We start from the raw sequence: 15,773 nt of genomic DNA, 5'->3' as shown, positions 1-15,773 counted from the left end.
TCGATAAACTTTTTTTGTGAATAATATTGTCTTCGGTTACCGCGATAGTTACTCATGAAATAAAACTAAGAACGCTGTAAAGGGTTCGAAACGTCGGGATGTATTATAAATTCAATATACGCGATATAATCGGTTTTCATATTTTTATTTTTTTGTGAAATCCACAATAATAGTCACACAGTAATTCCCCGTTCAAATCGAAAGAACCCCATAGCCGTCTCGGCAATCCCATCTTAAGAATAACTTCTTACTTCAATAATACCTGACAGATGACAGTCTTTATTTATTGGATCGGCAAGGTATAATGTAAATAGCATTTTTTACTTAATATTATTTACTTATTAAAAAACTTTAACTAAATACACCTACATCTTTGTTTATTTATTGAGAGTATATGATCGTCTCGATTCGACCAAAATTCAATTGTAGAAGAATGGGGCGTCCGTGTAGACCACCAGACTGCGCGAAACTTCTGTGAGTTTGTAGGAGACTATTCCGTTAATTATTTTAACGGTTTCTTCAGCATAGCTAAGGCTATGTTCATTACTGATAGTTTTCCTTTGCCATTGTTTGTGCTGCCGGTAGCGGTCAATGCGGTGTAATTTCCTTCTGCCTATCTAAGTTTCCCGCACGTGTTGTTACTTTCGCGACGTCATTAAAAAAGTTGGCATCAGTTAACAAAGTATTTTAGTTCAATATGGACGAACTGTGGATTGTGGATGTATCGATTACGGTCAGAATTAATTTTTAAAAAGCTGGAAAAGTAAAAAGCACTAGTTCGCAAACAGCAACTTTGCGAACGCTAAACAGCTACGTAAAGTAGCACTTTTTGAGTGACTGTATGAAAAAGAATATTTAATTTCCTAAGTTTGTACTAGGCAAAGACTATCCCGCAACCAAAACTGCTTCATCGATTAGGAGTTTTTATTTATTAATAGCAATTCAATTGTTTTGACACGCGCTTAACCCAATCGTAGTAATGTGGAACGTTCGTGTAGACCACCAGGCTGCGGGAAATGTAGATGTCCTTGTAGGAGACGAGGCCTACTATTATGTCTTTGTGGACTAGAAGGCCGCTGCCGGAGTCTCCTCTGCAGCAAAAAAAAAGATTATTAGCCGTCACAAGTTAACAGAAAATGCTTTTTATTGATAAGACCGCCTGTTGTATACCTCTGCTCGTGTTTCTGTTTTCTCTTTGTACTAATTGTTTTCTTTTATTGAGGTGGGCAATAAAAAGTATTTGTTGTACAGAATCGGCCCCAGGGAAGAACATATCCATATTACCTTATGTAAGAAACCGTATTATGTTTGGATTTACATAATTATAATCATTAAGCCAAGGAACCCCGATCTGTTTAGGTATAGTCCATATACATAATAAATGATATGATGAAATTTCCACATATATATATATATATGTTGTATTAATAGGGAATATTCGCGAAACTCTGCGTAGGGGGCGCCACTACCGCAGTCCATCACAATCTGAGGGTCTACCGCGAAACAAGAAAATCGAAATTTCGTTATCTGACCTCTCTATCACTTGCATATTCGAGCGATAAAGAGGCAGATAACTTTTCGATTTTCGCGTTTCCCGGTAGACCCTTTGTAAACAAACCGCCTTGGTGCATCAATGTCCTATTTTTATATCTGTTAAAACTTGTCAAAAAACAGTTTATGGCACAGTATATAAGTTACTCTATGGTTAACGATAGTGCTGCACTCTGGCGGCAGAACATTGCAGTATAACCCCCTATTAATAACGGAGAAATACGAGTATTTGTAAGTACATCTACTTACTTAGAAGCGAAATTCCCTTTGGAGTGAGGTTGACCACCGCAAATAGTACCTCTGGGCGCATTGTGGAGAACCCTTTTGCACTGCTGATGGGACCACAGTTTCTGTCTCGTGTGCTTGAGCATGATCGAGTTATCGTAGTTCTGTTCCTAAAATAATTAATAAGCAAAATATTTGTTAAATATATAATCTTTAATAGAAATTTCGCCAAGTTCTATAGTAACTGCAGCCTTATCACTATACACGTAGTATTCGTGACGTTCGTAGATGCATTACCTACAAGCGCTTTAATCCTAATTACTAATTTGTGAATTTCCATCAGAGACGGGTCCTTATGCTTTATGTGCAACAGAATTTCTGTTGGAATTTCAGATAAAAAATCTATTATTTCACATATTATGTATAAGCATAAGGACCCTTCTGTGGTGGAAAACCACATTTTATCAAGAATGCAGAAGACGCTGGTTCAATCACAGCCCAAGGTACTGGAAGCCTTGGTCACATTTTTTTGTTACTTTTTGACATCATAACATTATTAGCTTAAAACATATCCTTACTTCAATTGCGCCCCACCCAGCCAAGTCAGCTATGTGAGTTTTTGGGGGATGTTTCATTAGCACCACCCTCTTCACCTTATTTCCCAATGTCAATGGATTTTTTAGTCTACACAGACCTATGTCATGATTGACGTGTATTGGATCCCATTGTTTGTGCTGCTCGAAGCTCTTGACTTTGTACAGGGCTCCCTTAAAATAAAATTCATTATTTTTTACTTAAGATGAGGGAAGCTACCACGGGTATAGAAAAACCCAACTCCCAAGAAGATGGATACACACATTTAATGTTCACATTTGCCTTTTCTGTACCCGAAAAAAGTAGACTAAGTAAATAAGAAGAAGGTTGACTGGTAGAGATTGTAGAGAATGCCTTGTAGCATTAAGTCCGCCTTTTGTATATTTGTATTTTCTTTTGTGCAATAAAGATTAAATAAATAAAATACACCTACAATTGTTCACAGTTTTATAAAGTTATTATAGAAAACTGCCTCAATACCGATTTTGGATCTAAGGTGTCGAGAAATTTGGCTCCAGTACAGAAAAGACATTTTATCTTTTTATGTGCGTATTTCAAATTCTTATGTAATACGAAGGTTAAGGGTGAAGTGTAATGAACCCTCATGTACGTCAGCTGCCGCTTCGTTGGTGGCTTGAGGAACGGCAGCCACCCAAGACATAACAAAATCTTATACTTATAAACGATCAATTCTTGTATATAATATATCTGGGATCTCGGAAACGATTTTGAGAAATTTGCTATATGGGGGTTTTCGGAGGCGAAAAATCGATCTAGCTAAGTCTTATCTCTGTGAAAACGCGCATTTTTGAGTTTATATATATCTTCCGAGCAAAGCTCGCTCTCCCAGATATTATAACACTAACCCAACAGCACAATAGTGGGCATACAACCTTTTCTCTATTCAGACTCCCAACAGACGCTGTAATTTTATGGATATCATCCAAACAGTGCGCGACAGTCACTAATAGCACTTGGTTCAGTATGGATGACCCACAAATGTAACTGCCACCTGATCCCGTTAACGTCAAGAAAGCGACATGAGGGAACTCTTTTATTGTCTTCACTACATCACCTCCGACGATAAAACCCTCCGCATCTCCAATTACTTCTTTAATAAAGCAAAATATTAAAAAGAGTCCTACTGCCATTGTTTCTTGAAGCAAAATGAAGATTAGCTTATCGATTAATCATACTTCTGCAATTCTGCTCGTGTTATTGCCAATAACGAGCATCAGGGTTAAATTAAAAATTTCCGTCTGCGAAATTAGACGCACGTGTTTAAACTACCAACGACCTAAAAATATGTCTTTAAGTTAAACGATACACAGGTTTTTCGTGATATCAGCCAAAATATTAATATTTAACAAAATACACAACAGTGTAAAGTTCCACAGTTCCACTTCACCATATAATGGGCCGAAATCGTAAAAGAAAAGCGGTGTGTTTTCTGTGAACATTACAAAAGTTAAGGGTTTGGATACATTAGACTTTTATCATACAAATTTTAAGAACTAGGAAGTTTTTAACATTCCTATTAGGATAAAGTACGGAAATCCGACATTTATTTTATAATGCCCATAGAAAAGATGCATATGCAAAAAAAACCTTAACTCGTACTAAAAATCCCATCATCAGATCCTGACATGATTATTAGGTAATAAAGTCTTATTAACTTTACAGAAGGTAGCAAAGTAGGATCATTTTATGGTACAATCAGGTACATGCAAAGTTCTACTTGTAAGGTTTTAGAAAAAAAGCTTTATACAACATTCTATTTCAGGGTCGAGATTATGTTGTTTGTGAATTGGTGTTCCCAAAGTCCTCCATTTGACATTGACTTTATTTTATTAAAAAAAACCATTCCAGAGTACGCTGACGCAAATAATAATGGCAGCTAGGACAAATGAGATCCAGATGTCCTGACTTAAGATTTCCATGTAAATAATGTTTTATTCATCCAACCCAAATTCTTTAGATCATTCTAGCTTCGTGTGGAACGCTGAAAGAATGTAGCTATTCATCCTTTGCTAGCGTTTCATACTTACCAACAAATGACTCTCCATTTTTTTTAATTGATGTCATTATGATCTAAAGTTAGTAGTAGTAGTCGGTAGTACCTCATATGCTTACTTTATACTTAAGTACAAGATCTCAGGTTGAATATTATATGTACCTATAGGTATACATATTGAAGAATTGTTCTGTTTAAGGCTTGTTTTTATGTAATAGCGTTATCAGTTATCATATTGACCCCTTAACACGAAATTGACACTTTACATATTCGCTAGCGACTACGTAAACTAACTAGTCATTAAGGCCGCGTAATACTCATGGTGTGGGTACAGATGACTGTTAGACAAATACAGACGCTAGAGAGTACCCCTTGGTATCAAGACCTTTAAAGATAAAGATTTTTTATTTTTTTATTTGCAAGAATACTTGATTCTAAAATTATAATAACAAAACTTCCGTGAGACACAGACATATTAAACATATTAATATGAGTTTTCGACTTAAAATACTTAAGTGACCCGTTATTAATATGTTTAATAATTCTACAATTATTTTATTTTAAGGCATTGTTTTCCATTTTAATTGTGGTCGTATCCGACATCCGATACCCGATCGGACATATGGAAAGCTTTAAGCGTTGCGTTTGCATAGAATTAAATGCATAAAGGCGTTCTCACATAAATCGTAAGTCGCGGGAATTATGACACAGACGCCGGCTATTCTGAGTTGCGTCACGCGGCAATGGTGGTGGGAATCGTCAAAATGCTCCGATTCGGCTCACCATACAAAACTAAATCAGTAATAACTTTAGAGAGACTGAACCTATTGTTATGGAAGGTTGTGTAGCGATAGCGGTAGTGCCGGTAGTAGGTAATTATAAGGGCGGTTTTAGAAAAAGTATAGTCGACTTTAACCACCTACCTACTCGTATTTTAAACTTTAAATAAGCTTATTAAAGTAAGGTTGCTCTACGACATGCCTATAGGTAGGACACATGTAGGCATGAGGTTGAAAACATTTGACAAAAACTCACGTGACGGTATGCAGGGTGCATATTTGATATTGTTTTGTACAGTCAGCAATACTATTCGCTTAGCACCTTTGCATTCAAACTTCTATGCAGGGGGGATACCTTTCCTCTGCAGCTGACTGTACATAATATTAAAGTTTTCGGTCGTAAACCTTTTTCTTATTTGAATGAAGAACAAATCTGACAGAACAAAATAGTTTTTCCAGTGTGTTTTCATTACTTTTCTCGGGAAAAGTTAAGGTATCTGTTTCGCTGAATTTCTATATAGTCAAGGCTTTGTGGGTACCGTCTTCCGACGAAGAAACAAGGTGCAAATTCAAGAAATAGTGATTACATTACGAAACACGATTGTAATGCCTTGGTTTATGAGCATTACAAATTACAAGCCAGAGGTTTCACATAGTTTATTAGTTAACAACTAAAACCAAAAACACATGTCGTGTCTTAAGAGACCTAAAGAACCTGGCCGGGAACCGCGAAGTGACAAGAGCGATGCTCTTAAGTTATGATGATGATGATTTTTAGTGAAACTATTATTAGCGTAGTCTTATGCGTAGAGAATTTTGGTTTAATTTGATTGAACCTACATTTTCCCGTGACTTTGGCCGTATAGGAATCGATAATCGAACATCCGATTCCCTTAGGTGTTACTTTTCACGATGATAAGTAGGTATAACTAGGTACTGTGTTAATAGGAACTTGGACGACCGCACGGAACCGCCTTTTCATGCAAACGTAGTCTCTATTTTCTTCTCTGAATATTAACTTAATAGAACCTAATATGTTTACACAATTTGTTGTATATTAACCATAGCTCTGCTATACCCCTTCGTCAGGCTTTTTGATGTTTTATTTTAATCATTATAATAGTTAGTCTTATAATATTATTATCAAAAACTCGAAAAAAGTCAAATGAAGTAACTTCAAAACTTCTCAAGAAGAATTCAATAAGCAAATAATCATTTGAAACACTTCTGAACTCGCCAGGTGCTCATTGAAACTTAAATGACACTTGAGCAAGGTTGATATTGTTCGTCATCGATGTTGTTCGTGCTCAACATGCGGGCTGCGGCTCGTAGCCTTGATACAAGACAAATGTACTGACAAAACCCGGAATAAACAGGTAGGTGGTTATTTTAGTGTCCCAGAGTATTTAGGTATAGATGTACTGTTTATGTGCACCAGAAACATCGCTAACAAATCATTAAGCCAACTACCGAACCTCCCCACCAAAATACGAGGGCTGCTACTTATGTATCCGGAAAGGCAAAAAAATAATAAAAATCTATAGTTATATATGGCTTTATTGTTTTTATATTTGTTCGCCAAGATGAACGATGTACTTTTCATACGTTGAAAACACTTTAAATAGCACTTTTTCCATTCTGATTTTGGTATACAAAACGTCCATTATGTTCGCAAAAATGGCTTGTTCGCGATGTTTTCTTTTTTTAACAGCCGAACGTTCATGTAATATCTTACAAATGCTCGTCATACTATTGCCCAGAGACGCCTCTATCTCGCGATATATACTAAGTCGATCTTGCATTATGAGTTCGCGCACAGCATCTATATTTTGTGGGATAGCAGCCGATTTGGAGCGTTTTTTTTTAAATCGCCCGTAAGTATACTACGACCACAATTAAACTCACTAAACCATTGATACACATTGATCTTCAATGGATCTTCCTTCCGAAAAGTCGGAAAAAGTCGATCTATGCATTATTTTTGAGTTAACAACGCCGAAAATCGTAAAAAATCCTCACACGAAAATTTTCACAAGTAAAGATGAAACAAGCAATTTATTGAATGGCGCTACAATGTAAAACAAATTGATAGACATATGAAACAAACTGTATTCTACTTCCAAAGAGTTCCATTTTTATATGTTGTATATATAATTTTAATATTGTTTCAGTAAGTGGCCCATTCCGGATACATAAGTAGCAGTCCTCGTAATCGATACTCAAATGAGACTTTTTTTGTCCAAATTATCTGTGCTTTAGGTTAATAGGAGAGGGTGTGTACTTGTGTAGTGATCATTTTGAATACCTTTTCCGCTTAGCAACGTTTCTTGTTAATATAGTAACTCTAAATATAATATACAACCTTAAAACAGAAATACATGTTAAACAATGTAATTAATATCGTTATGTGAACTAGTACGTTAGTACGTACGTAGTACGTACGATATACATATATGTGTATGTAGAAACATGTCGTCAATACATGGGTTCCGGAAGCTAGTTCTGAGTTCGGTTTATCTCTGCATTTACATATCCTTGGGTGAAAATATCTACAATAACGTACATTCGAGTTATATTGTAGAACTAGAAATAATGGTAGGTTAGTTCTGAGTTATTTTGTGGTCTTGCAAGCTTTTACTACAAATTTTAAAAGTGACCCAAGACAATGAGTGTTTAAGTCATGTCTCTTATAAAAAATATTTAGAAACTGGATAATTTCGTCATTTGTACTCAAGTATTACTTAAATCCGTTTCTTTTACTTTGTCGGAATCTAGTTGTTGAAGTTGTATCTCTATTTCATTAATGTTATTAATGTTATTATGATAGTTTGTTAATGGCAATGAAATATAATGAAATATGGCGATAAATTCGGTTAGCTGGATGTAATTTTAAGTACGTAAGTTCACAGAAAATTCAAGCTCAAGTCGAAGAGAATTACTTTTCTTTAAAGGGGTGGCCCAAAAAAACGTTGCCAATTTTGTTACTGTGGCATATTGCTGACAATTTTGACGCTTGCGTTTGTGTATCAAAACTAAATTAGATTATTTTGAAGATAAAATATTTAGTTTTAGTTAAATTACTGTAGGTTAAATTTTAATGACATTTTGTTAAAGACGTTTAAGTGTTTAAGTGTTTCGTGTGTGTTGTGTTAAATGTTCTTAAAATAAAAAAACTGACCACGTATTTTTGGGCTACCCTGTAGGTATCTATAACTTGTTATGTTTGTTATTGTTGTCGTTGCTATTGTAGAACATTTCCAGATATTCTATTATGTATTTTGCTTGGCTTGTAGCGAAAGTTTTCTTAGTAGACAACTTTTATTAACCAACACAGAAAACAACCAAACAGTAACCTGTGTAGGTACCAACCATGAAATTGTGTTGTAACAAACATTAATTAGATAAACAGTTGCATGCGTATAATAAATTAAGTGTAGACGAGCACGCAGGGCCAGTGAAAGCTAAACTGCCATAGAAGTACAGTTACATTACAATATGCAGCTCGTACTTTAATGATTTATTCTTTCGGAAGATGCGAGTAGTGAAGGCATGTGCACAAATCATGACGGCGCGCGCCCAACGACGGCTTTCAACGGATTATTCTCGCGGGCTCATTCGTACTTTAAAATTCGTCAAAATGTGATACGATCGTGACGTTTTATTTGAATAAACGTCACTTTTCACACTGACATATCCGATCCATGTCGTATCTTTAGCAAATTTTTGACGTATCTTAAAGTTCGAATCAGGCCGTCGAAGTATTAAGTAGGAGCTCAGAATATTTAGATATGAGAGGTGATTGACAAAAAACCAACCCTACTAATATTATAAATGCGAAAGTAACTGTCTGTCTGTCTATCCATCCCTTCACGCTTAAATCGCTGAACTGACTAAGATGGAATTTGGTATGGAGATAGTTTAAGGCCCAAAAGGACATAAGGATAGTAAAATCATCATCACTCTACGCAGACGCAATCGCGGGCAGGCGGGGAAGCTATAATTATTATATTGTTACAATTTGTACCCGAAGGCAACATAGTTTCAATAAATACAACAGACATGTAACAGTTATTTATACTCTACTAGTTTTTGCACGCGAGTTTGTCTGCGTGGGATTACGATGATGATGATTGTTAAAAATTATCCTATGTCCTACCTGGGGCCTCCTACATACCAAATTTCATCAATTTTAAATTTTCTCTATCGGTTCGCGGAGAGGTAACAGAAGACAAACTTGGCATTTGAAATATTATAGTAGGGACTTTATCACTTCTTTCCTTTTGTTCAAGGGGCCTCTCTATCATATCATAATATGCAAGAGCAATAGAGTGATTAGAGAGATAGATAACAATTTTCGATTTTTCAATTTTTGCGATAGGCCCTCTTTGTCTCTATCAATTTCATTTTATTCATAGACCAACTGAGATCATTGTTGTTAGTACAAATAAAGCTTATTTATATGGTTAGTATTATACACTATTAAACGAATGTCAATAAACTTAATAATACGCACACAGTTATACAATAAAACATTATTCTATTCTATTCTATTCTAATAATTAAGAATGAATTATTTAATTGAAATTGAAAAGAAGTGAAATGAAATCAAATAAAATACAATAAAAACAAAATTCAATAAAATAAATATTACTTAATGCCACTAAAAAATGTTTAAAAATTAAAATTTAAAAATGTCTAATGGGTATTAATTAATAAAGATATAAAATTTGATAAATTTTCACTTCATACAATTACCAAATTCTATCGCACGCTTTGTTCATAGCCAAATAGACTTAAGCTGAAGATTGACATAGTCCTGTTTGGATTCAGACTATACCTATACTATCATTACTGTAGTAATATTGCAACGCGACATTACTGTCGATTGCATTGCTGTAGCAAATGTCAAAATGGATCTTACTGTCCGGATTAAAGGTACCTTTAGGCCACCTTACACTGGTTTAACCGGGAACACAACAGCAACACAGCTGCGCATTTAGCGTTCTACCAACTAATAATACCTACCAATGCACAGTCTATTCAAGCCCAGCAAGGACTTGTATATTCGCCTCATACATAAATGCATTGTCTTCCCTACATGCTTCTCCCTCGGGAAAACGCAATGAATGGACGCACGCATTTGGGACGGAAACACTTTCCATCCAGTAATGGAAAGTACTGCGTTCCTAGAGAACTAGTAAATGTTAAGTGCTTGCTGTATCCATTTTAGTTTTCGATTCCCTTTGTGTTTCGGGTGCAATATTTAGTGGACACCAAATGTGTAACTAACATTATTAGTTCGTATAACCGGGTTTAGAATTTTATTGTTTTAAATTGTTACTTGGCTTTAGGTTTAGCTAGTGAATCCGCGGTAGTAGGCACAAAATCTACAATGTAAAAGATTGGGTGCTTTACCAAACTCGGAATGAGATCAAGTAACATTGAATTCAGAAATAATATGCGATTGCTTAAATTATTTCCTTTTGTAACAATATACATAATTATAATCACCAAATGTATCTATTGAATAAAGTTTTTCGTATTATCTAGTCCGCTAAACTTACTTTTTGGTACACTCACATTCAAGTGGCCGTTAGTGGCTACTATGGAGATGAAGCTAAAAAGTGGTCACGTTTTTTCATTTTTAGTCTGCCTTTCGAACTCATGAAATGTTCATAAACGGCTTCCAATTTAAATAACTTAGCGGTTTCACTCACGTATTTTTAGTCACTCGCGCCGCGCGACATGTTTCGGAGAGCTGAGGTCTCCATTTTCAAGCACTAACAGTGCCTGAGTGAGTAGAGGTCACGACGGGTGGGCTTCCAATTTGCACACTTTATAAAAGCGCGCGGTTGTTCTATGCGATAAGCGTAGCGTTAAACGCGATGCGTTTGCCACACACCATTTCACATCAAATAATCTAATGACCATACATTGATTTACGTGGTAAACGCAGCGGTTAATCGCATGCGTTCAACGCTGCGTTTATCGCATAAAACAACCGCGCGCGCGTGCTTAAAAGCGTAAGCGGTATTGCAGATCTGTGGTGGTGGTAGGTATTCATGTGAAAACAGTAATATTTTTTCCGTATCCTTCACATATAATGTACACCACTTTATGTAAGTAATTTGATAAAAATCTATATTATGGCACAAAATACAAATTACAACTAATGCACTAAAAGCGAAATGTTATCACTATCGATATAAAAAGTTTCAAACTTTATTTTCCGCCTCTTCTAGATTCGGAACAAACCATAACAATCTGTTAAAAGTAAATTACGGAAATATTAGGTACCTACTCAGGCAGCTGTCCCACCTGCTAGGATTTCATTGGCGAGATGCAAGCGACCAAGATATTTTTTGAAACTCAGATAAAAATCTGCCCAGCAATTTGGACAGTATTTAATAACTTCATATTTATGAACAAGTTTGGGAACAAATCAAATTATTTTATTAAATATTTTTGATTTGTTTTTTTTTTTTTTAAGTAGTCACTACTATATATAAATTAAAAGCTGTAATAGATGTCATATATTAAAGAAAAAGTGACGAAGCCCTCCAGTGGTGAAGGCCGGATTCGAACCGGCGTCTTTCAGGGACCGGACAACCCTTTCCGCGATAAAACCCTTTCAATGGGCGACACTTAAACACGGCTAACACTTTGAAAGGCTTTCCCTTTTGAACTGCAAGCCCATTCATACCCTTACCTTTGACTAACCCTTACCGAAAAGCTAACCAAAAATAAGGCTAGCTCTTAATAAGGGTTACCCTTATCTTTAAGCGCTTTTTATAAAGGTTTCCCTTTGCGTGAAAGAGACAGGAATTGTATATATCTACGGTAGTGTATGAAAAGGAAAGGAAATACGTGCCTAGTCAAAGAACGCCGCCGTCGTCGCCGACGATCGCTCGGTTTCGAACTAATGTGTGCTTTATGAACAAGGTAGACGACTTAAATGTGCACGCTTATATGCTAAAAGGGAAGCCCTTTATAAGGCCAACCCTTATAAGCAATATGCAAGGTGTTGGTGAGCGGATGATAAGGGTTTTGTATGGGTATTTGGGCTACCGATTACTCAAATGTGGTAGCTTTATATAAGGGTTTTTAAAAGCAAAACAAAGGGTTTCGTCTGGCAAAGGGTATGGTGAGTTAAGCCTTATGCAATACCCTTATAAAACCCCGATAAGGGATAGCGGGCCGGTCCCTGGCGTCTTTAGCTATCGCGGCTAACGCCATGAACCCCTAGGCCACCCCGCCACGGCGGTGCCCGTCCGAATTTCTCGACTATATGCCATCTTAGTAAGACTAGGCGTCTTTGACCAGCTCTAAGGGCAAGCAGTGCGCGCTTGCACCTCCTAAACGAACTCCTTACGGATTTACGTTGTAGCGAGAGAGACTGGTGCTGCCATCTATGAACAAGTTTGGGAACAAATCAAATTATTTTATTAAATATTTTTGATGTTTTTTTTTTTTAAGTAGTCACACTACTATATATAAATTAAAAGCTGTAATAGATGTCATATATTAAAGAAAAAGTGACGAAGCCCTCCAGTGGTGAAGGCCGGATTCGAACCGGCGTCTTTAGCTATCGCGGCTAACGCCATGAACCCCTAGGCCACCCCGCCACGGCGGTGCCCGTCCGAATTTCTCGACTATATGCCATCTTAGTAAGACTAGGCGTCTTTGACCAGCTCTAAGGGCAAGCAGTGCGCACTTGCACCTCCTAAACGAACTCCTTACGGATTTACGTTGTAGCGAGAGAGACTGGTGCTGCCATCTATGAACAAGTTTGGGAACAAATCAAATTATTTTATTAAATATTTTTGATTTGTGTTTTTTTTTTTAAGTAGTCACACTACTATATATAAATTAAAAGCTGTAATAGATGTCATATATGAAAGAAAAAGTGACGAAGCCCTCCAGTGGTGAAGGCCGGATTCGAACCGTGGTGGCCTAGGGGTTCATGGCGTTAGCCGCGATAGCTAAAGACGCCGGTTCGAATCCGGCCTTCACCACTGGAGGGCTTCGTCACTTTTTCTTTAATATATGACATCTATTACAGCTTTTAATTCATATTTATGGTTTTTTATTAAATTACGTAAATTTACACTTAAAGATAATGATTGGGCGCTTGCTCGTTAGCGGTGGGACAGTTGTCCTAACCCTTTATCTAAAAAATAATTATATCGAACTCCATTTATTTCAAACTGAAATAAATAAAAGGGTTCTTTATTTCGTTTTAGATGCCTTTTGGTTTCATGTACTTACATGACGACGAAAACATTATGTTGCCGCTGTCAAATAAAGTAAGATGGACACTGCGTTTTATAAAGGTCAACAAGAGGTGTTTTAGGAAATGGACAACACTGATTAGCTGTCAACTCTAACGTTGTTAGCTTACATACCTCATTTACCTTCTCTATTTAATTTGTTATTCACTACAGAGTGGTGGCGAGTCCAACGTTCGAGCAGATCCGACGGAGCGGATCATACGTGAGTTTTTCAAGGTACAAGTTTATACCTTGGGGCGAAATATTGTTTGACATTTTCATAGACGATAATCGGCGTGTGCTCATGGTAAAAAACTGTTTGTTGTTTTGGTAAAAAAGCATATATGTCGTGGCAAGAAAATTCGTTTGAGTTGTGTAAGAAAACGACGGTTGGATGACAACTGATACCGCTGTCACGATGTTGTGTAAGAAAACGACGGTTGGATGACAACTGATACCGCTTTTACCATGTTGTGTAAGAAAACGACGGTTGGATGACAACTGATACCGCTGTTACCATGTTGTGTAAGAAAACAACGGTTGGATGACAACTAATACTGCTGTCACGATGTTGTGTAAGAAAACGACGGTTGGATGACAACTGGTACCGCTGTCACGATGTTGTGTAAGAAAACGACGGTTGGATGACAACTGATACCGCTGTTACCATGTTGTGTAAGAAAACGACGGTTGGATGAAAACTGATTTTATTTTGTAGTTCTACTCACAACAGTTTGCTACAAAGAGATGACCACCTAGACATTGAATCATTTGTGCTCAAACTGCTATACTTCGGGTGCCTTCCGAGTATCTAGTATTTTTGCCGTGTCACGATATACTATGCTAAGCGAAATATTTGTACCATCAGCAGCTACTTGATTGTTCAATTGATGTAGATGCACCTTCCACTATAGAACTGGGGGTCACAGGTATGATTGGCTTGAATGAACCTCCGACTCAGTAAGCAGTTAAATATGAATACAACTAACCTGCTTCCTTACCCGCCTAAGCCCAAGGCGACCCCAACAAATAACGAATTAATCTTTGACACCGCACAGGAATTGGTAGCTATCGGTATAATAAATAGCCGCGTCACTGCTTTAGAGGCAGGAGTCGATAAATAACGTCTTATCGAGCCGAAGTGCAGACCGACTTGTTAACACGTGTCGTCGACGATCGATAAAAGCTGATCGATAGGGGCGAACGGCGCGAAAGTCGAGAGGTGCCCGTCGGGCGTAACGACGCTTTCTAGGTTTTCGATACGGCTGTCGATTGTCCTGCTGCTGTGTTTCTATTTTAAATCCTTCGCTTTTGCAAACAAATGGCTTAAGCAGATGTCCACCTCCATTAGATGGCCGAATCATAAAGATAAATAACTTTAAAAAAACATCTTCGGTTGGCGCTGAACGCTGAATAGGTAGTGTTTACAACGTTGTAAGTACTCAGTGATCGGCATCAACGGACTTAAGCGTTTTCTGTTTGGAGCTTAAGGTCTGTTTAGTTAACTGAAGCCAAGGTAATACTAGTACGTAAAAAAAATTAAACTGTTTATTTCAAAGAAAAAGAAATTACAAAAACTACTTACAGACTTAGCCTAATCTACACTCTAATAGATTGTACGCTAAGTATGGTCTTATTTCTAATATTTCTATTACATTTATATTATTACTATTTATTTAACACGTATAATATGCTATATATAACATGATGAATAACTTAAATATTCAGGCACACGCAAACAGCAATGTTAATAATTGTTTCCGATTACCGATTTAAACGTTCGTTCGTCTTTCGAATATGCAAGAGCGATGGAAAAACAAATAGAGGAACGATCGTTCGAAGTTGTTTGCAATGTTGCATGGTGGTTCAATAGACTGTCTATATGTAATCGAGGGGAATAAGACAGGCGTCGTGATAATAGGCTTACAAATAGCTTTCCTCGTTTATCGCCCATGTAGTTCCTTGATTTGTAATTACCAGCAGATTCGAACAGACCTACTTATCTTGCAGGCCGATGCTGATACATTATCAGGCGGTATTTAAGGCTAGGTTTACATTCGTAATTTGTGGTTTTATATTATTTTATAGGTTTACTAATGTATTGCCAAAAATCGTTTCCCAAAGTATTACTTCCCAAACTATTTTACGCAAATTATCATTTGGCAAAATTTCATTTCGCAAATTTTCATAATCCAACCTAATCTAACCCAACCTAGTACGTCATTTTCATTTCGCAATATGGGGTTGGGAAATGAAATGGTTGCGAAGTAAAAAACTTGCTAAAATTTCATTTGGGAAATGAAACTGATGCCATAAGTTTGTTGGGAAGTGAAATTTGGC

General features: G+C 36.7%; 1 protein-coding gene across 2 annotated transcripts; it reads right to left on the bottom strand.

Moving 5' to 3' along the window:
* Nucleotides 1–916: 916 nt before the first annotated feature.
* On the bottom strand, nucleotides 917–14,753 carry LOC134740836 (chymase-like). 2 transcript variants are annotated; one of them, XM_063673484.1, is made up of 4 exons: nucleotides 14,423–14,753; nucleotides 2,355–2,543; nucleotides 1,801–1,946; nucleotides 917–1,091 (listed from the first exon to the last, which is right to left on the bottom strand). In XM_063673484.1, the coding sequence occupies exons 2-4, from the start codon at nucleotides 2,409–2,411 to the stop codon at nucleotides 932–934; spliced, it is 363 nt and encodes a 120-aa protein (XP_063529554.1). In that variant the 5' UTR covers nucleotides 2,412–2,543; nucleotides 14,423–14,753; the 3' UTR covers nucleotides 917–931. The 2 variants fall into 2 exon arrangements, with proteins under 2 accessions (XP_063529554.1, XP_063529553.1); XM_063673483.1 differs by lacking the exon at nucleotides 14,423–14,753 and adding an exon at nucleotides 3,264–3,544.
* Between the last annotated feature and the right edge of the window lie 1,020 nt (nucleotides 14,754–15,773).

This window comes from Cydia strobilella, chromosome 4 (genome assembly GCF_947568885.1).
Source record: "Cydia strobilella chromosome 4, ilCydStro3.1, whole genome shotgun sequence".
Lineage (NCBI taxonomy): Eukaryota > Metazoa > Arthropoda > Insecta > Lepidoptera > Tortricidae > Cydia > Cydia strobilella.
This window is presented reverse-complemented; position numbering and strand designations above follow the sequence as displayed.

Coding starts and splice junctions, on each gene's coding strand:
- LOC134740836 (XM_063673483.1), bottom strand. CDS start 3,521: ATGGCAGTAGGACTCTTTTTAATATTTTGCTTTATTAAAGAAGTAATT. Junction 2,544..3,263: donor GGAGTCTGAATAGAGAAAAG/GTTGTATGCCCA, acceptor TTTTATTTTAAG/GGAGCCCTGTACAAAGTCAA. Junction 1,947..2,354: donor CTGGGTGGGGCGCAATTGAA/GTAAGGATATGT, acceptor TAATTATTTTAG/GAACAGAACTACGATAACTC.